The sequence below is a fragment of the Coturnix japonica genome, chromosome 17, assembly GCF_001577835.2.
Source record: "Coturnix japonica isolate 7356 chromosome 17, Coturnix japonica 2.1, whole genome shotgun sequence".
Classification (NCBI taxonomy): Eukaryota; Metazoa; Chordata; class Aves; order Galliformes; family Phasianidae; genus Coturnix; species Coturnix japonica.
Window position 1 is genome coordinate 142,541 of NC_029532.1, and position 20,473 is coordinate 163,013.

The window sequence follows — 20,473 nt, forward strand, 5'->3', positions numbered from 1 at the left end:
CGATGCTGCCTGCCCAGGGCTGCAGCTGGAGATGGCAGAGTACCCCATAGAGAAGGTGGTGTCGTGGGGAGCCCAACACGGTGTTAGGGTGTGGGCAATGCCATACATGCTGGGGCCCCCATCCCCATCCCCCCCCCCCCGATGGTACCCGGGTGCTTTGGAGATGAGTCAGCCAAGGACCCTTGGGGCTGCACAATAGCACCCGACCCTGCAGCGCCGAAACCCGGAGGAGACAAGATGGTATCAGCGTGAGGGGGGTGCCGTGATCAAAGGGCCGGGAGAGGAGCTTCAACGTCTACACAATGGCTGGCGGGAGGGGGCACCGATAGCTCTTATCTGCCAGCTCCGCCGAGGTGCGAAGGGCCCGGCCCCGGGGGGCTAGAGATTATCAGGGTGGGAGGGACCGCCCCGGGTGATTTAGGGCGGGGTGGGTGCGGACAGAGGCAGCCGGGGGCTCCCATCCAGTGCCTCTGCAGGGAAACCTGCCCCAGCCCAGGGGTTGTTTTGGCAAGCACCCTCATCTGAGAAGCAAGAAATGAAACCGTCTCTCATTACGTCTGGGAGAAGCACACTTTGAGAGCTCTGCAGCTGGAGCAGGAGGTCACCCTCACTCTCTCTTGGGTAAGGTTTTGGAATAGGGGAGCAGCAGCAGCTGTCCTGGCCCCTCACACCCCCAGCTTTCCCCAGCCCGAGGGCCCAGCAAAGCTTTTGCCACAGAGCAAAGCTGCGGCAGGGCACAGCACACACTCGCATGGGTCTCAAACATGGTTGTTTAATAAAATCTCCTTTTAAAATAACTACAATCCATACAATAACAATGGTCTCAGGGAGAGAGGCAGTGACCCACGTGTAACAGCACGGCAAAGAGAAAGGATCTGTGCAGTGCTAACCGCTGCCATCCCCGCTGTGCTGTGCCTGCAATGGGCCTCCTGCATGCAGCAGGAACACCTGCAGCTGCAATGCCCATGCCAGGTCTGGACATGAAACCACATCTGTGAAAAGTAACCCCAAACTCATCTCAGTCCCTGTGCCAGGGGCGTTGTGGCCGATGCAGTGCAGGCTTTGGGCTCAGGGATCTGTCAGCAGCAGATGGCAAGGGCACAAACCCTGGATCCTGCATGATCCACCTGGACACAGACATGGGCAGAGTGCGGGTGGGGGCAGGAGCCCAGGATGGATGGGAGGAGGCTGACCCATGCCACAGAGAGATGCTTGGGGCAGGTCCACAGGGAGGCTGTGGAAGGTATGGGTCTGCCAGGCAGGGCCATGGGCACAGAGAAGGGCAGGGGATAGGGGAGATGGTGTGCTGGGGGTGCAGCCTGGCTGCCCCTGCTCAGCACTGGGCTCAGCCATGCTCACCCCGCGGGCACCGTGGAGCTCAGGGTGCAGCGCAGCACTGCAGAACAGCGAGTGCCCCTGGCCTGCAGCTCCTGTGCTCCTCTCTCCTTTCTCTCCTGTTGGTTTAAAACTGAAAAGCTTAAACCCTTCTGACTGCACGAGGCCTGGGGTGAGATCCCGGTGAGCTGCCAGGGCCTTGAGGATGACCTCCGCCTGCAGCGGGCCTACAGCATCCCCCTACCCGGGAGCTCAGAGGCACCGGGACTGCACTCAGCTCTGGCCTGGGATGGGGCAGCTCAGGGCGCTGAGGATGCAGCACCAGGACACGAACATCCGCCCTCTGCAAAGCTCAGCACAGCGGGGATCCCAGGCCCCCTCAGACCTCGGGGTGCCCCTGAGCAGTGGGCGGGTGGCAGGGACGCGATCACAGCGGCAAAGAGGACAAGGACGCTTGAAGCAGAGCAGCCCCCGTCCCACGGCTGTTAGTGGGTGTTTATTGGGCAGGCGTCGAGCAGTCCGGCGGGGTGGGGGGCCGTGCCCTGCCCGGGTCGTGCGGTCCGCAGAGCTCGAGTGCGGAGTGTTAAGGGTGCACTTTGGGGTTCGGGGGGTGCAGGGAGGAGTCGTCGAACAGCGGGTTCCTCACTTCCATTTCTCCAGTCTGCAGAGCGAGATGGAGGGGAGAAGCGACCGGTCAGGGCTTGCGGAGGAGCAGGTCACCCCCCCGTGCACAGCTCTGGGCCCGGAGCCCCTAAGGGGACACAGAGGCCGCGTCGGCAGCAGTGGGGTTCATCGCCCAGACTGCGCCAACTGCCCCTTAATGGGCCTGTAAAGACGTAATGATGACCCTTAATCTGAGCCCTGATGGTCGGGCTCCGCACCATTACCATGTGAAAGGCGCCTCTGAGACCGCTTTGTGCTCTTTGTAACCCAGGGCTGTCAGGAGCTGCCCTGCCCGGGGGTCCCTTCGAGCTGCAGGGCCAGAAGTGGCCTCTCCGGCCCCGGGAAGCGAGGAGCCGCGACCCTCCGTACACGCGGCCACCGGGACGGGACAAGACACCTGCCCCGCGCTCACGACCCGGACCCATCGAGGGGCACAGCTCGGGGCACAGCGGGAAGGCAGAGGGGCTCGGCCGCCTCGAGGTTTGGTGAAGGCTTCTCGCCAGTTGTGGGCACGGGGACCCGCCCCCACCCCCGAAGCCGCCTTACCGGAGCCAGCCCGGGGCACTCGTACACTGTGAAGTCTCCGTCCTCGTTCTCCTCATCGGATGAGGCAGAGTCCGGCACCTTGGGCTCTTCTTTATGTCTGTGGGGAGAGGATGGAGAGGATGGAGGAGGTCAACTGGATCCCAGTTCACGGGACAGCCACCCAGATGATGATGCCCGAGGACAGAGGCGGGGGGGGGGGGGTGGTTCTGGAAGGACGGCGATCTGTCCTCGTGAGCTTTCGGGATATTCAGCCCTGGCACCTCTGTCAAGGGCGAGGCTACTTACTTCTCCATGGAAAGCATCTGCTGCTTTTGGTGCTGGTAGTGGTACATCTGGGCGCTCTGAGCCAGCGTCTTGTCCCCAGGCTGCAGAGAGAGCAGCGGCAGCGTGAGGGCAGCGCTGCATAGAGCAGAGTGCCCAGCCAGCAGGGCCCCGTGGAGGGGAGGGGGACGGGACTGGTTTCCCAGCCCACCGCAACAGCTCCTTACCGAGATCTTGTCATAGGGCAGAGGGCTGACCACTCTCTGTGCTGAGTAGTCCACTTTCTGTGCCAGCCTGACCTCCTTCTGCAGCCTGACAGGAAGAGAAGACAGCGCTGGCAGGAGCCCTTTCCACCTTGATCCCTGTTCTGTGCCATGGCACAAGAAAAGTCACAGCCACCTCCATCCCACAGGCCGTGGCACACAGGGAGCTGGAGACGAGCCGCCAATGTGTGATGTTGGCACCCAGAGCTGCAGTGATGCCAGGAGCCTGGCACTGGGGTGACCCACAACTGTCCTGAAGCCCCAACTGCAGGGGACATGGACACTATTGTGTCTGCACTGGGATCATCAGTGACAGCTCTTGCCTTTCCTCCAAGCCCTCCCCAGGCCCTGGAGGTGAGTATGAGAAGAGCTCCCTGGGCACAGGGACACCGAGGGACACCAAGGGATTTGCTGTTACCAGTAGGCCCAGCTCACCTGCACCAGCAGACTGCGGCCACAATCAGAGCAGAGATCCCAGCCAGTGTGCACACCACGATCAGCCCTGCAGAGGGAATTGGGGGTGAGCCCCAGGGTGCAGTGACACCCCAGCACTGCAGAGCCAGCCCAGTCACCACCTGTGTCATCAGCCTTACCGAGCACCACATCATCATTAGAAGGGACGGGGGCTGCCTCCACAGGGTACTTGGGTGCAGTGGCAGTGGTAGAGGTGGGGAGGGTGGCTGCTGCCTTGCTGCCAGCTGGGACCCTCTGCAGAAGCTCCTGCCTCAGCCTGCTGGACACTCGCTGTTTCCCGGTGGGGGCTGGGGTGGCTGCAGGACAAAATCAGGTGTGAGCAGAGCAGTGTGCCCGATGTGTGACCATACAGTAGGGGCTGGTGTGGCACAAACCACCGCGGGTCAGGAACTGGGGAAGCAGGGGACACCTCAGCACTAGGGCAGGGCTGCATGGCCCTGAGCAGCCCCCAACTGCCACCACTGCCCCATCCCATTCAGGAGCTGACAGAAGCTGTGATGCAGTTCCCTGCCCCATTAGCTCCCCACGAGAGGCCTGAGTGGGACTTCACCGAGCACAAGCAGCACTTACTTCTGGGCTTGCCATCTCGCAGGGCATGGGAACGGGTAGCATCTTGCCTGGCCAGCACTTCGGCCAGAAAATCAATTTCTTCCTCTACGTTGGGAACAGATGTCCTCCCTGCACCAAGAGAGACACGGCGTGAGGTGGGCACATGGGCCAGCTGCCAAGGGAGAACCCAGCCCGGGGCCAGAGCCAGCATCCCCCAGGGAAGGGACTCGCTCGGTGCTCTAGAGCTCAGCCTGCAGCCCCACAGCGTGGACACAGCCCAGGGGTGCCCTCCCGTGGGGCCGCAGAGCAGAGCGGCGCTGAGCCTCACTCATAGCGCCCACTGCTCACATATGCGGCTTTTAACAGGATTAAACTCAACTTCAAAGCCAGAAGAACTCCGTGCTCCCTCTCGATTGCTGCATTAGGGCTGTCCCCAGTGGGAAGCCCTGGAGGGTAAATCAAGACATACAAAGGCAATGTGGTGCAGGCAGCTCAGTTCCAGGAAAATTCAAGGTTATAACAATTACAGCTCCTTCGGAATTTGTCATCACCTGGAGTGTTTGGAAATACACACCAATCCCTCCCAGCTGGGCACAGAGCCCCTCGGCCGCCTCCGCCTGTCCTTGTGACTCACAGCCACTGCCTGTCTGCCTAAGCCGAGCATCAGCCTGAATCGGGGACATGTGGGCTGGACCAGGAACCCAGGGCCGGGCTGGAGTGCAGCAGGACAGCAAGGTCACAGCTCAGCACCTATGTGACCCATCCCACCTTAGTTCAGCAGAGGGAGGCACAGCCCTTGTGGTTCCCGGAGTTGCTCCTGGTGCATCCCTGACTGCTGTCTTTTGGGATCACAGGCTTGGCTGAGAATCTCAGCCCCTGGCTTGAAATGTCTGCACACAAGGCTCCAAAATGAGCATGAAGAGCCATTGCTGCAACCCTAACCCTAAGCCTAACACCAAAATTAACCCCAACACTACCCTGAATCCCTGGGAGAACTGGGCTGTGTCTGTGCCTGTGGTGTTGGGGTGCAGGGCCCATGTCACAGCCGTGCCTTAGGCAGATGTTGCTGTAATTGCTGATGTTTCTGGAGCATTAATGCGATGTGCCCAAAAAAATCTAAAAAATGCAAAAAACCCACCCCAACAGTGAGCAGACAGAAAGGGCGGCTAACAGGGCGTGAGGGACGCAGCGCTCAGAGCTCTCCCAGCCTTTAAAGCAGCATTAGAACATTACAGCCATGTGCTCGCTTTCAGCAGAACCCAGACAAGTGACTCACCTGCATTAACCAGTTCATAATTCCATGTTCCCTTTCAGCTGCTAAAAATCCCCGTAGAAGCAGATAAATAACTTCCCCCAGCGACCACCACGTTCCCACCTGCAGTGCAGGGCAGGGGCACTGAGGAAGGAGCAGTGAAACACTGGCACACGGAGTGCAGCCCTGCAGCAGGATGTGTGAGGGTGAAGGGCAGCGCAGGGGCACAGGGGGTGGCTGGCATGCGGGGGGCAGCGGGACAGCAGGGTGGGTGCCCTCTGAAGGCAGGTTCCAGATCCCAGCCTCAGCACTCCCTGTCCACAGTCTCCTGGACTCAACCCCGCAGCACATGGGGTCCCACCAGGGGGCCCTGAGGAAGGCAGGAGCAGGGACACGTGCAGGCTGCTGTCCCAGGTTGCACTGACAGCTGGAATGACCAAATGCTGTGGGAAGGTGTGTCCCTGCTACAAATCCCCTCGCCCACACCATCCCGCCTCCGTGCCACCACTTCTGCCCTGCTCATCCCACAGCACGGGGGGCTCAGACCCCACCAGAAGCCTGAGGTGAGCTCACAGCAGGCGGGTGGGGTCCTGCACAGCCCATCTCACCTCTGTGCTGGTGCTGCGCCAGGACCCCCATGCACGCTGTCACCAACGGGAGGAACACGCGGCTCACACGCATCATCTGCTCCAGACCCAAAGCAGCACTTCTCACCCTGCAGAGCTGAGCCAGCAGCACACGGCTCTGCTGCCCACACCGGTTAGAGGAACCCTTGGCTCCTGCCCACACTGCTGCCGGGAGCCAATTGCAGGAGCAGCACCGCAGTGAGCAGCTGGGATCCCGGGATCGGCGTCACCAGCAATCACAAGCGTCTGAAGAATTCCTGACCCTTTAAAGGGGCTGTGTGGGCAGCACGGCTGTGTGGGCAGTCCCTTTAAAGAGTTAGACATCCTTGAGGACATGGCAACCACTGTTTCCAAGCTGGCACTGCATCTTTCCCATCTCCACCCCCCCCCACCCCCCGCCACCATGCAGCTATCGCAGCTCCCCTGCACCCCTGCAGAACCCTGCAGATGCATTGAGGCAGCCACGAGCCAGGCACTGCCTGAGCAAAACACAGGATCAGCACATAGGATGCAAAAGTACCCAGAGGGAAGTCAGTGCCTCCCTGCAAAGGGCACTGGGCAGCCTCAGAACACCACTGGACTCCAGCATGTTAAAATATAGAATTCAGGAATCTCTGTTTTCTCCTACATAGACAGGGGCTGAAGGGGAGCCAGCCAGCAGCACGCTGCCTGAAGCCACAGTTGGGATGATGGTGGCTGTGGGGATGGGAGGGACAGCAGAGGGGGCACCCCCAGCAGAGGATGCTGCTTGCGGCCCCACATCTCCCTGCCACACTGACACAGAGCTGGGTTGCTATGGAGATGCAGGCACATGTGAAGCACTTCCAAGAGGAAAATTTGCTCCCAAGACTTCACAGAATAAACTCAACCCCTCCAGCAGAGCCCACAAGCAGGACGCCCACCCCTGCTTGCTGATGAATATCATGCACAGACCCTTCCCCAGCACCCATCCATCATCCCCCTCTGACTGACAGCACTGGGCTGCTTTGCTTCATGCTTCTCTCCTCCCATTTAGAGGTGCCCATCCAGCAGGAAGGACCGGCCCCAAGTCACACCCAGCACAGGCTCCTTGTTCCCTGGGATGGGTATGAGGGAGGAAGAAGGGTTGTGTCAGAGCTGATGCCACTGTGTTCCCAGCTTGGGGCCGCAGGCAGGGACAGGGGACTGTCCTCCCATGGGGTGCAGGGCTGAAGTACAGGTGGTGCACATACCGCTGGGGGAGCGCTTCTCCTGCAGGCAGTGCCCATGGCTGTCCTCCAGGAAGTTGGGCAGGCAGGGCCCGCAGCTGCTGGATCCCACTGGACAGAACTTCCGTCGCTGTAGGGCGCAGTCCAGGCGCCGCGGACACGGCTCTGCTGCAGACAGGAGGAGAGGTGTCAGGCAAAGCAGAGGGGATGGGCGCTGCCTGGGAACCCAAACCCCAGGTCCCACCTCCCCTTGGTGCCTCCTGCACATCCCCATCCCATGCAGAGGGCTCAGCCCCTGCCCACAGCATCTGCACATCACCGAGTGGCTGCAGCCAAAACCAAACCAACACGCAGCCGATGCTCACGCAGGAGCTGTCATCTAAAATAGTAAAAAAGCAAAAGCCTGTTCCTGAGCCTCAGCACTGCTCCTCATCACCATCAGCAACAACTTCAGTTCTTGCCCCTCTGAGAACAGGGAAGGGAAACTTGTGGGACCGAGACTCAGGTGTCAGGGTGTTGGGGAGTCAAGGTGTTGGGATGTCAGAGTGTCAGAGCAACAAGGTGTCGGGGTGTCAGGGTGCTGGGATGTCAGAGTGTCAGAGCAAGGCCGTCTGTTTGGAGTCAGTGTGGGGCTCAGCTGTTCAGAGCACTTGAAAGGTGAATTAATGCACAATGGGAAAATTACTGGGGGGTTAAGCACAGGACCTGGACTTCCTCTGCTTGCTGCTCACACACCCTGGTCTCTCACTCAAGGCCATGCTGATTTTGTTTAAAACTGCACCAAAACCTCAAACATGAGCTTCAGAGCAGAGAAGGTTCCATGGCAGCCGCAGGGCTGGGGACAACCAAGGACCCATGGGAGGAAGCGATGGACACACAGCCCTGGCGTGCTCAGCCAGTGCCCAGCAACCAGTTATATAAAGCAGCCTGCAATATATAATAGGTCGTTATCTCTGTTTGAGGAACGAGCTGTGCTTGTGCAGCTGTCACGGGTTGGGATTAGGAGCGAGACAGACGGGCACTGATCTAATTAAGCTCCCGATGTTTAATCAATCGGTGTTTAGCGAGCAGATATCACCACGGGGTGCGTTGCTGGGGCTCCCCGCTTCACCATGATGGCTCTGGGTCCTTCAGAGTCCTCCAAAGCCCCGCCTTGTGTCCCAGCAGCCAGGCCACGGGACCCAGCACCCAGCTGGGAATGGGATGCTCCACCAGACCTCCTGCAGGTAGGCAGTGAGTGGCAAAGTGAGCCAAGGCAGTCTGGCACCAGGTTCTGGTGGGGATCTCCCAGCTCAGTGCCCCAAGGCCAGGCCCCAGCAGGAGGGCTGAGAGAGCTGAACACGTTGCAGTCAGCATGGAAAAACAAACAGTAGGGTGAGCCCAAGCCAAGGGCATGCAGGAGTGGATCCAGCTCTGAGCACAGGAGCTGCTCAGTGAGCTGCAAGGTGCACACACACACCCCAAAATGGGTGACCTGGGTCCCACGTGGGGATAGCAGGCACCGGGGCCACACGCCCGCTGGGAACACAGGAAACTCCCCTAGAGCATAAATGCAGTAGGTGAAAAGGTAAAAGTTAATGTAAGATGGAAATTAATCAGTGCAGGAGGTTGATACGAGCACTGCACACAGGTAACACCCAGCTTCCGGGCTAACAGGGACCCAGACCTGTTGCCAGTGCCAGTGGCACAAGCACACAGGCACCCAGTGGGGCACTCGGGAGCGTAGCAGTGCTCCTAGCAGTGCAGCAATGCACCCAGCAGGGCACTCAGCAGGGCAGCAGTGCACCCAGCAATACAGCAGTGCTGTGATCCTGCCACCGAAATGCAGCATGGAGACCCCTCCTGCCTTCAGTGCTCCACAAGTGCTTTCCCCAGTGACTGGATATTGGGACAGGCACAAAGAACTGACATTTTGGCCCCTGCCCCCCGCTCTTGCACTTAGAAGCAGGCAGCAAAACCTTCTCCAGCCACATTGCACTGCTGCTCCTGGGAGCTGAGCACATGGCCACGGCTACGCAGACTGCACCCCGCACTGCTGCCATCCCCCCACCAGCTTCCCACACAGCCTGCATCAGCGTTCCTGGCCAGCCGTGCCACGCTGAAGGCTACAAATAAATCACCCTGCAGCTTCGCCCACCTCCTGGTTTGGCAGGTTTGGTTAAACAACACCAGAACCTTCTCCAGCCCGTGCCTTGCAGTGTTCACCTTGTTTGGGTGCTGTGCTCGCCAGCCACGTGGGCACAGGATTGTGGCACAGGCTGTCCCCAACACACCCTGTGCCACAGCCATGGCAGGATCTGAGCCAGGTTCAGAGACAAAGACCAAAGCTCGGACTGCCCCCCCAGGGTGGCACCGGACCGGGGACACACACAGGGGATGAGGTCACCACCACCTGCCTCACTGTTACGAAGAACACACAGGGGCCTCATGGCAGAAGAAATCTCTCCTGGAAAGTCCCTGCCCCATGCAAGCTGTAGGAGCAGGATTTCATTTAATTGCTCCTAGAACCCCTTACCGGGCAGAAAAATTACCACACCGCCTTGGCAATTTGCTGGGCACATTAAGGAAACAGGAGCAGGATTAATGGGCGCTGCAGGAATGGGAGATGGCAGTGGGACAGATGGAAATGGCTCCCGAGTGCTGCAAGAGCAGGCAAGGCTGCTGGCAGGCTCAGAACCATAAGGGAGCTGGGGGGCAGCAGGGAACAGGGACAGGGACCTGCAGGTGGGTTGGTGGCCACCATGATCACACTGTGCTTCTCTTGGGACCAGCTCTTGGTCAGCTCCAGAGGGAGGTTTTGGTGTCAGCTTTGCAGCAGCAGGACCAGCCTCCAGCCACGAGTCATTAGCTTCACATAATCAGGAAGAAATATAAAAAAGAATGAATGAAAAGAAAGAAAAGAGATAGGAGAGAAAAGAGAAAAGGAAGAAAAGAAAGAGGAGGAGAAACAGATGCTGCATGCAGTTTCCTTGGTGCAAACCAAGCAGTGCGTAGGCCTCTCCCTGGGCAGGCTGACAGGGCACTATGGGATGTGGATTGAGCTGGGGGAGAGATGAAGTGCCCCCACAGGGACCACAAAGCACCTTGCTGTCCTTGCAGCCTAACACACACCGTCCTTCTGGCTGCAGCAGGCAGGAGCGACTCGTAGCAGAGACCCATGTCCCTGGAGCAGCAGAAATGTGCCTGCCAGGGCCAGATGCTCCCACAGCCACAGCCTTTCCACTCCTCGCTGGCAGCCCACACCTCCAGGAGACATGTGGAAGCCTTTAGTGAAAATGGATCGGGCACGATTTCGCTGACAAAACGCCCTTCGGCAGCTCAGAGGCAGCACAGCAGCGTGGGCTGTGGTGGTTCTGCTCATCCTGCCCACACTGCCCGACTATGCAGTGCCCCCAGGCACTGCGTGCCCAGGGACATGGGGAGCCCGCAGCTCCGGGCACAGAGGGCTCATACCCCTTGCAGCTCTCAGTGGGTGCACGGTGCAGCACGGCCACGTCTGGGGCCCCCAGGGAAGGGCTGCAGGTGGAGCAGCCGAGCAACTGCCCAGAAACGTCTTCTGTTTTTTTATCCCCCTCGAGAAGCAGCTGGTTCGAGCAAAGCTTCTCGTTTCCAGCCAGGAAGCCAAGAATTAGCGCTGCCGGCAGCGCGCCGCAGCCCAGCGCCGGGTCACATTACCGGCAGATTATCGGGGTCTCTCTCTGCCAGCTTAGCGGGCGGCTCGGAGATAATCCCCGGCAGCCTCACAGCATCCTCAGCAGCGGCACCGTCACCCCGCACGGAGCCGGACTCTGCCCCCACGCTGTGCCACCTCTGCCTCCTCCCCCAGGGAACCGAGGGCAGGAGCCGCGCCTGGCTCTGTCCGCAGGGGGAGAGCCCAGAAAGGAGCTGCCCGGGGCAGCACGGAGCCGGGCACAAAACGGAACAGCCGTGATTGCGGCGCTCTGCCGGCGGGAGGATGGATCGGAGGCTGCCTGCTCTGCCTGCGTTCTCTTCCTTGAATTCAAAACACACAATGAGAGGAAATGGAAATTGCCCGTATGGAAACAGGACTTGGTACAGTGTGCTCCAGCAGCCCATGTGAAGCGCTCAGAGTAGGGGGAACAAAATGCTTCGATCTGGGGCTGCCCGAGCCCCAACCTGCTGCAGCACAGGCAATGCCACCTCACCCTCCCAGGGGCTTCTGCCCAGCTCCAGGCACTTAACGGCCACTTTCTTCCCCTTGCAATTATCCTTAGTTCATGAAACGGCTAATCATAGGCCTGCTGCCTTCATTCAGTGCTCTTATTACCCTCACAACAGCTGCTGTAGATAAAACAAGCAGAGCACAGGCTGGAAGAGGAGATGAGGCCCCGGAGCTGGGCAGGTGGGAAGCAGAGCCCCACTAAAACACCCGGTGGGTGCACCATTGGGTGGGAGCCCGGGGCAGCCCTGTGCTGCAGGAGCAGAACCCAGGCCCAGAGTGGGGAACATAGCACCACATGCATGGTCCAGGCTGGGGTTAATGTACAGGACAGGAGCAATGGCTACCCCTGTGCCCACGGGAAGGGCCACCCCTCCCATCACCATCAGCCCCAACCCTGTGAACCATCTGTCCCGGTCAGCCCCCCCCCCGTGACACCCCCATCCCCAGCCACGGAGCTGGTATTAAGCCGATTACATCCCTTAATACTGCGATGGCCCAGAAGGACTGTTTCAGGCAAATGTCTCAAACTCATCTGGGTGTGCTGGGGGGGGACGGGGGGACGGACAGCTCTACAGGGGCCGCAGCAGCACCAGAACCTCCTGTGGCAGAGCAGCTGTGGGGGGACCCTGTGGGGAAGGGACAGCTGTGGCCCTGGGAGGCATCACCCAGCACAGTAGCCCTGGCCAGCAGGGACAGTCAGTAGCCCCCTCTGCAGCGTAGGTTTGGGTGACATCCATCTGTCACACAGGCACGGAGAGGGATATTGACCATCGTGACCACGATGACTCAGATGATGCTCTGCGTCTCGAGAAAAAGCAGAGAAGCTCAGAAGCCTCTGTTCACTGCAGACTGACACAGCAACGCCACGACCTGCGTGGCATGGGGCTCTGAGACCACGATCTGCTGCCATCCCAGGTGGGAAATCTTTTTGATTATAAGAACAGATCAAATTTGGTGACCAAATTTCTCAAGAAGTGGTGAGAGTCCTGACTCTCACTGATGCTCTGGGAAATCCAGCCAGGAAACCAGAAGAGGCAAACACAAGTGCTGCTGGGATCCGTGCACATTGGGCAGACACGTGGGGAGCACCAAACCTCCAGCATTGGCTGCATCACCGCCAGCTGTCACCCTCCTCTGTCCCAGAACAAGGCAAAGACATCCCCGTGCCACACGCTGTCTGCGTCCCAGTGGACTGCTGAGACTCCTGGAAAGGAGAACCAGTGCTTCCCTTCCTGGCTGTGCAGCAGTGCCCCACTGGAGAGCAGCTGGGCAGAGGGACAGGGCAGGGCAGCCCCAGAAGGCTCCTGGAGATACAGCCCATGGGTCGCTGCGTGCCCCGCAAAGCCAAGCTCCTGGCCTCAAGATGCTGCTGCAGTCTGCACTTCCAGGCTGCAGCATGTTGCCAGCCTCTGCCTGGGGGAAAGCCAACAGCAAGCAGAGCCTCTGCCTGAGCTGTGCTGCAAAGCTGCCGTGCAGCCATGGAGAAACCCAGGTCCCGCAGCTCAGGGCAGCCCGAGGACCCCTCAGCACAGCACAGGAATGGTTCCTCGGGGAGAAGAGCTGCCCTGAGCCCACAGTCCCAGGTGAACCACCCCAGCTCTGAGGTGGCCTTAAATTCAGAGCTAGCGGAGGCGAGGCTGAAGGGCTGGTGGCTGCCCAGCACATCTGCAGTGTGCGTCACAGTCCCTGGGTGGCTCTGCTGGTTGCTGTGCCCCTGCGGGGTGACATGGGGCTGCGCCCTTACTGCATGTGACCACACGGAAACCTGCCCGCAGCCCCCTGGGGAGACGGCCAAACCTGTGTGCAGCCAGCACAGTGCCGGGCAGGCCGGGTGAACAATGCCCGCCTGCAAACAATGCTGGGAGCAGAGGGCAGCCCCGGCTCTGGGCAGCCAGTGAGGCAGAAAGCGCTGCCAAGAACCACGCAGGGACACCACCTCTGCAGCAGCACCCAGCAGATGGACACGGGATCACGGCCCTGCACACAGCCCTGGGCACGCACCAAGCCCTATGGAGCTGCGCACTTGCAACCGGGCCTTCAAAACAAAGCGAAATCCCCTGAAGAAAAGAGAAAGCAGGCCATGCACAGAGCTGCTGGGAAGAGAAGAAGAAAGGAAAAGGAAATCAGGAGCAGCTCCTGCTAACACATCACCCAACGGGTGCCCCGCCAGCGCAGCGCACAGCAGCGGGGGGGTGGCAGCGCCCTGCCCGGGCTGACGCATCCCCCGGGCAGCAGAGCAGCTCCATTTGTTTGTTCTCGCAGCGCAGCCACCGGAGCGTAGCGCACAGCCCCGCCGCGATCGCTCCCGGGCAGCCCGGCACCCCCCTCCCGGGACGCGGTGCGGGGCGCCCCGGACCCCGAAGGACGCGCGCTGCGGGGCAGGGGGCGGCGGCGCGGGGGGCACCGCACCGAGGGACGCGTCCCATCCCGGTCTCGGCCCATCGCGACGTGCCGCACTCAGGACCCCCCCCAGCCGGGGAACCCCTCACCGAAGCGGAGCCGCTCCCTCGGCTCCACCCCCCGGGAGCCCCACGTCCCCGGCCCGGGGCAGCCCCTCCCCGCCGCTCGGCCCGGCCCTGAGCCCGGCACGGCCCGACGGTGCCGCGGAGCCGCCGCCTTCCGGCCTCGAGGGGCGCCGGGTCCCGGGGCTGAGCCGCGGGTCCCCGGGGCGGGGCGGAGGCCGAGAGCGCGGCGCGCACTCACCGGTGCGGGCGGCGCGCGGGCGGCAGGTCCCGAGGGCGGCGAGCAGCAGCAGCAGCGCTCCGCGACGGGCGGCCAACACCATCCTCCAGCGGCGCGGACGGGCGCGGGGCCGCGGGGCTGCGGGCGGCGGCACCGGGCTCGGCGGGGCGGGGCGCAGTGGCCGCCCCCTGTCGGGGCGGTGCTCGCGGCGGGGCCGGACCCGCGGGGCCGCTGCTGCACCTGAGCGCAGTTCGCCTTTGCGCCGCCGCCGCTCTGCGTGCGGGCGTCTCTGCGTGCGCCGGCGGGCAGATAACGTCACTTCTCGGAACCAGAAATGCGGTGTTCGCCTCTGAGAGCGGCGCGGAGCGGAGATGATGCTGCGGAGCTGAGGGAAGAACCATGGAAAAGCGGAGCGAGGCTGCGACTGGAAGGAACCTCTGGGTCCGTCTGTCCAACGCCTGACCCGGCAGGACGGTCAGTGCGGGGTACCTTCTCCTCGGAGACCCTGCAGCTCCTCTGGGCAGCTGCTCTGCCACCGTGCCTGCTGCGAGCTGTGCTACATGGCTGCGAGCTCTGCCTGTCTTCAGCTTCGGCTGCATGCAGGTCCCGTCAAGCACCACCTCATGCTTGTGCTTAGGCCTTTGGGCCATGCCCTGTCCCTGCTACACAAGGATTTCCCCATGCTGGTAGAGGATGCCAAGGCACACAGGTTTGCAGAACCCAGGCACACAATCTGCCTCCCCGGGTGCTGGGCACAGACCCAAGGCCTTGACACCAGTGAGAAGAGCGGCACTTGACAGCCACACTGCTGAGATCCTGCTGGCTGGCATTTGCTGTGTTTTCAGCCCTTACCCTTGGAGGAGGGCTGCGTGCTCCTGCCGTGTGGCTGGGCTCAGCCCCAGCTGATGGACTCACTGTGGGAGCCCTGTTAGAGTGTCCACAGGTCCTGGCAGGTCCCGCTCCATTGCTTTCCAAGCTGCGCTGGGAGCGAGCGGGCAGGGATGCAACCAGACCACAAGATATGGCACCTGTGGCAGCAGCCCCAGACTATTGTTTTTTGTTCTTGACAACAGTTTACAGGCTGGTTCGGCCCGTATCCTGCACTGATATAGATCAAATCCAAAGGTGTTTCTGTCTCTTTTCCGACATTTACCAACACTTCTGCAGTCCCTGGCACAGCCTGGTAGTGGTGCAGAAACAATAATTCTAAATGGTTGCTCATGCTGCGCTCTTGAAGGTGCTTTACAAACACCCAATGGATGCGTCAAATCTCTGGCTCCACCTACAGCTGGAAGGAGAAAACCTCCCCTACCACACCAGAAGGTTTTCTTGCTCAGTTCCTTGCTGTAGCTCCCCCAGGCTGTACTTCAAGGCTGTACCCGCAGCAGAAGCAGCTGTGGGACAAGTCTTGCCTGTGCGGAGAGCACAGCAGCTCCCGCTCTCATCTCCTGAAGTCTCCAGCCACACAGCTGCTGTCCCCATCTCCACTGTATTTTCCTACTCCTGGTTGATCACTGTTCCAAGTTGGAGGCAGGTTCTTGGCTGCTCTGCTCCATGCACACCATCTGCACATTACCAGATCAAGAAGCAATGGCCTCCTGCAGGTCACCTATGTTTTATGAGGAACGGAAGATCTAATGGAACTGAAACAGGTCCTCACATAGTGACCAGCAATTATCGAACTGCCACAGAACCCTGTGCTAACACACTCTGGTCAGATCTGCTGTTATCTCAACCCTTCATGCCCCATGTTGGGCACCAAATGGGCCATTGTGGTGTCAGAGGATAAATCCTGGCAGGATAAATCACGTCATACCAAACACTGAAGAAAGCAATTCCATCCTACCTGAAACCAGGGCAATAAATTACACACATGTCCTGCTACTGCATACTATAAAACACATTAAAAGCAGCAATTTGAAAAGGATTAGATGAAGATGATGCTTTAAAACAGGATTAAAATATTTTATTTACTGGTGGTACAAAAAATATCTTCTTTCCACCCCCAGTGTAAAGTCTTGCACACTCACTGGGTGCACACACCCGACATTTGGGATTGTGGTTATAGAGAAAGCAGGTAAATCTTGCAAAAGGGAAACCTTTCTTTTATCTCTGGTGTTTGCTTTCTTTATGTTAAGCTCATTTTGTCCATTCCTGTCATATTGCCAAAGGAGCAGCCAATTCTGTAGCTGTCTTACAAACTGGGTTCCTGAATTGGCTCTGTCTTTCTGATATGCAATGGGAGTGTGTGCCACAGCTTCACTTCAACTGGATAAATCGTGCTGAGTTCCTACTGGGAAGCACTTCTTTCCAGCAGAGGAGGGGCTGCCTCCAATCACACAGAACCAGTTCCTACAGTTTCTGCAGAATTGGAGCCTCTCAGAGCCTTGGTTACAAAGACAGCTCAGCTCAGCATTCAGCTGAGGTCCAAGAAGGATCACTGCGCATGTAGGCCTATCTTCTCGTACACACTGAGATACAGTTGCAGGGTCTTTTCACTTCCCTTTATCTGCAACCACCAAACAATGTCATTCCAGCTCTGTATGATGCCAAAAGCCCCATGTGCTCTTTCTGAAAACATCGCATGAGCCAGAATAATCTGCTCTCCCTGGGCATGCTCAGGTGCCACCTACACTCCTGCCTCGTCACCACCATTCTGCATGCAGAAGCAGATGTCTGCTCCCAGGGTTGGCTTTGATTCCTGAAACTGCAAAGATCAATCCCATGACAATGGTTTTCCTACTTATCCATATTTTATTGCATTAAGTGAAAGACATCCGGCTCTGCAAGTCCAGCCCAGACAAGATTATCCAGCACTTAGCAGGAGATGCTCACAGCACAGCATTACTACTGCACTTTGCATTATTTCACCTCAGAAAGAGCTTTGCTTAGGAATAAAAGCTCTTTCCAGAAAGCCTGAAAAAGCCCCAGTGCAGATAAATGATTGATTAAAAAAACAGGTCTCACCAAGGGCACTGTCACAACACAGGCATCTCGTGGGCACTCAGTACAACTTCTTTACCTGAACAATACCTATTTCTAAGGAAAACAGGTCCCAGAATTATTTATTGGGAAACCTGTGGCCAAGGCATAGCAGTTTTATGGATCTACTCCTGCTCTACTCACATCCCCAGAGTTCACCCTTCTGCCTGTCACTGGTCTGAGGGTCCCAGCTCCCCCATCACAGTGGGTCACCTTCCGCAAGGTGAGGGCAGAGGTTGCTCTGCCTTTGGGGGACCTTAGGAAAGCCCCTGCATAGGGCTTTCCTGATGGCCCCCTGGAACTCATTGTTTCTTAAGCTGTAGATGATGGGGTTCAGCATGGGGGTTATAATGGCGTACAGCAGGGCGAGGATCTTGTTCATCTTGGTGCTGCTGGATCGAGGCATCAGGTATGTAACAGCCCCAGTGCCAAAGAACAGGGTCACCACAATCAGGTGGGAAGTGCAGGTGGCAAAGGCCTTCTGCCTCCCTGCTCCCTTCCGCAGCACAACCTGGAGGATGTGAACATAGGATGCAAGAGTAAGGAGGAAAGAGCCCATGGCAATAGTCGCAGCCAAAGCATATGAGACAGCCTTGTTGAGAAGAATGTTATGGCTGCAGGACACTTCCAGCAAGAAGGGGATCTCGCAGAACAAGTGGTTGATCACAATGGGCCCACAGAAATGTAAGTGGGCTGCGAGGAGGGCCTGGATCAGAGACGAGAAGGAGCCACTCAGCCATGAGACAGCCACCAGGTAGCAGCAGATCTTCTTGCTCATGAGTGCTGTGTAGTGGAGGGGGCAGCAGATGGCCAGGTACCGATCATAGGCCATGGCAGCCAGGAGCACACACTCAGAGCCCCCAAAGCAAAGGAAGAAGTAGATCTGTGTGATGCAGCCTGCCAAGGAAATGGTCTTCTGTGCTGAGAAGGAATCTCTGAGGATCTTAGGGAGCGTGACAGAGGAGTAGCAGATGTCCAGGAAGGAGAGGTGGCCCAGGAAGTAGTACATGGGGGACTGCAGGTGAGTATTCAGCCAGACCAGAGTCACTACGAGTAGGTTCCCCAACACAGTCACCAGGTAAATGAGAGAGAAGCCCATGCAGAGGGATACCTGTGTTTTGTAGGCAGTAGAAAACCCCGAGAGAAGAAATGAGGTGGGGCTGCTGAGATTTCTCTTCTGCAGGGACTCGAGGTTCATCTGTGGGGAGAGCAAGAAGAGATACAGGGCAAGCAAAAGGAGGTGAAAACTTAGTCCTGCCATGGGACATCTCCAGCCCTCTGTCCTTCTGTGTCGTGGACTGAAGCTGTGCCACGGTCTCTGGTAGTCCTTACATCTCACAACTGGCTCAAAGGGCTCTGAGATGTAGAGATAATGGTAGCTGGGAAAGCAGCACAGCTAAACAAAAGGCTCATCTCTGACTTAGGAAGAGCAGATGGCCTGTAGGAAATAACACTAATGGTTGTGGCTTCAGGCGAAGCCAGCATGGAGGAACTCAAACTACATGAAGTGTCCGAGAACAGCAGATATTCCTGGAGGTCAGAGAAATAGCTGCTGTAACCAGAGCAGACTGTGGAGAATCAGAGAATCGTAGAATGGCTGGAGTTGGAAGGAATCTCAAAGATCATCTAATTCTAGGAGAGTGCAAGAAAGGGAGATGGGGAAGGGGAACACAGCACAACACACTGAAAGACACTGGGTCCAAAAGACTTCCTGGATCCAAAATCATCTTGGGAAGGAGGGGAAGAAAGATCTGCCCAGAGCTCTCAGCCAGAACGCAGCAAGGACAAAGCCTTGGGAGCGAAACTCTGCCAGAAGAGTAACTCTTTGGAGGGGAGAGGCTATAAATCACTGCCTGGTGTATAAGAGGCATCTCAAATACCATTGGATGTGTCATCTCACACGTTTTTACCAGGTCACAGCACGAAGGGAGCTGATGGGGTTTTTGTTCTTGTTCCTGAAAAACAGGCTGCTTATAGAAAAGCTATTTGTAGAAAATAACTTCAGCTGGAGTAAGCATGAGTCAGTGTCATTCTGTGTAAATGGGAAGATCAATAAGAGCAGAAGCTGGACAGATTTGGGAATCCAAGCACGCAAACATAGAAAATGGACGCTCTGTGAAGCCAAAGGTAAAACCTGCCTAAAACTCCGTCCTGAGCTGGGGGAGAGGCTGGCAGAGCAGAACTGTTGGACAAGATGATCTTCAGAAGTTCCTTCCAACTTCAACCATTCTGTGATTCAAGCAAGCAAGCAGCATACATGCACTAAGGACAGTGTTTGGAACAAGTGGAACGCCTGCAAGGAAATAAAAGAAAAAGCCCTAAGAAAAATCTCCACTGATAGATGAAGGAATACAGGGAGATAACGAAAACTGTGTGAAGTCTTAAGAGATGGATGTTAATGGGAACTGGCAGTGCGCAGGAGCTCTGAGACCAGAAGTGTGCCCACAGGGACCTCAGCCAGATACCCAGCAGTTCAGCCAGTCTTGAGTAATGACAAATCATGAGTGTGGAAGAGAAGCCAAACTGCCCTTGGCAACAGCAGGAATGGTTTGTAATCTATGTGAGAAAATACCGATACCAAAGTACATTAGTGAGACCTGCTGGGTGGTGCACAGGGAGTGAGGAGCCCGCTGGAGCAGGAGGGAGCTGCTTTGCTGTGGCACTGAGCCTGGCAAAAGGAGAGTCAATGGAGGGGGCATGGCATTACACAGTCATTCTAGAGAAGCAGAGCCCAAAAGGGAGGGGGCTCCTGCATGGGGAGCAGAGCCCTACGCCAGAGCATGGTGCTGTGAGCAAATGGCATACAAGTGGCACCTTCATTTCATTTTCCAATAACTATACAGGTTTGCAATTAAATCTGCAGTCATTGGAAATGTCTGTTTGCCTTTCTGCTAATTAAATTGCTTTTGATTTGCTACCAAACCTAACACGAGACAGGTGAGCTCAAGATAGAGTGGGGAGCAGCAGATCAGCACTCTGCTTCACAGAGCACATGCCTACGCTGTGGTCTCACTAGGTTTGCAGAGCCACATCACGGCAAGGCTGGGAGCAGATGGCAAATGCTGCAGCCCACAAGCAAGCAATGTTTGTGCCTGCACACAGCAGTGTTTGCAGAAAGGGCAGGGTTCCTCTGGTGCTACAAACAGGAGAGCTGCAGATGGGTGAACTTTGAGATGTACCCCAGGGCAGTGAGTATTCAACAGGCTTCCAAGTAGCACTGCAAATATACATATCTGCCAGTTCTGGCCTTGCAGGACCATGTGTGGTGTGAATTCCTTCCCTCCTTGACGCTATAGATGTCCCATCCTCAAGCACTTGCATTGCTTGTTGGCTGGGGACACCTGATCATAGGATCATAGAATCATAGAATTGCTCAGGTTGGAAAAGACCTTAAAGATCAAGTCCAACTGCAACCTAACCATACTATCCTAACTCTAACAGCCCTAAATCATGTCCCTGAGCACCACATC

At 57.7% G+C, this 20,473-nt stretch overlaps 2 protein-coding genes across 3 annotated transcripts; both read right to left on the reverse strand.

Annotated features, from left to right (window-relative positions):
• Positions 1 to 752: 752 nt before the first annotated feature.
• NPDC1 (neural proliferation, differentiation and control 1) lies at positions 753 to 14,176 on the reverse strand. Of its 2 annotated transcripts, none has more exons than XM_032448111.1 (9): positions 14,043 to 14,176; positions 7,181 to 7,321; positions 4,113 to 4,220; positions 3,662 to 3,838; positions 3,504 to 3,570; positions 3,033 to 3,117; positions 2,830 to 2,909; positions 2,545 to 2,641; positions 753 to 1,996 (listed from the first exon to the last, which is right to left on the reverse strand). In XM_032448111.1, the coding sequence occupies exons 1-9, from the start codon at positions 14,122 to 14,124 to the stop codon at positions 1,919 to 1,921; spliced, it is 915 nt and encodes a 304-aa protein (XP_032304002.1). In that variant the 5' UTR covers positions 14,125 to 14,176; the 3' UTR covers positions 753 to 1,918. The 2 variants fall into 2 exon arrangements, with proteins under 2 accessions (XP_032304002.1, XP_032304001.1); XM_032448110.1 differs by having other exon boundaries at positions 7,181 to 7,324.
• A 1,961-nt stretch (positions 14,177 to 16,137) lies between these two features.
• Positions 16,138 to 18,808, reverse strand: LOC107321579 (olfactory receptor 10A7-like). The gene has a single exon (XM_032448109.1). It carries the CDS (start codon positions 18,262 to 18,264, stop codon positions 17,203 to 17,205), a length of 1,062 nt encoding a protein of 353 aa, XP_032304000.1. The 5' UTR covers positions 18,265 to 18,808; the 3' UTR covers positions 16,138 to 17,202.
• Positions 18,809 to 20,473: the final 1,665 nt, after the last annotated feature.

Coding starts and splice junctions, on each gene's coding strand:
- NPDC1 (XM_032448110.1), bottom strand. CDS start 14,124: ATGGTGTTGGCCGCCCGTCGCGGAGCGCTGCTGCTGCTGCTCGCCGCC. Junction 7,325..14,042: donor CCCGCGCGCCGCCCGCACCG/GTGAGTGCGCGC, acceptor TCCTGTCTGCAG/CAGAGCCGTGTCCGCGGCGC. Junction 3,571..3,661: donor TAATGATGATGTGGTGCTCG/GTAAGGCTGATG, acceptor TTCCCTCTGCAG/GGCTGATCGTGGTGTGCACA.
- LOC107321579 (XM_032448109.1), bottom strand. CDS start 18,264: ATGGCAGGACTAAGTTTTCACCTCCTTTTGCTTGCCCTGTATCTCTTC.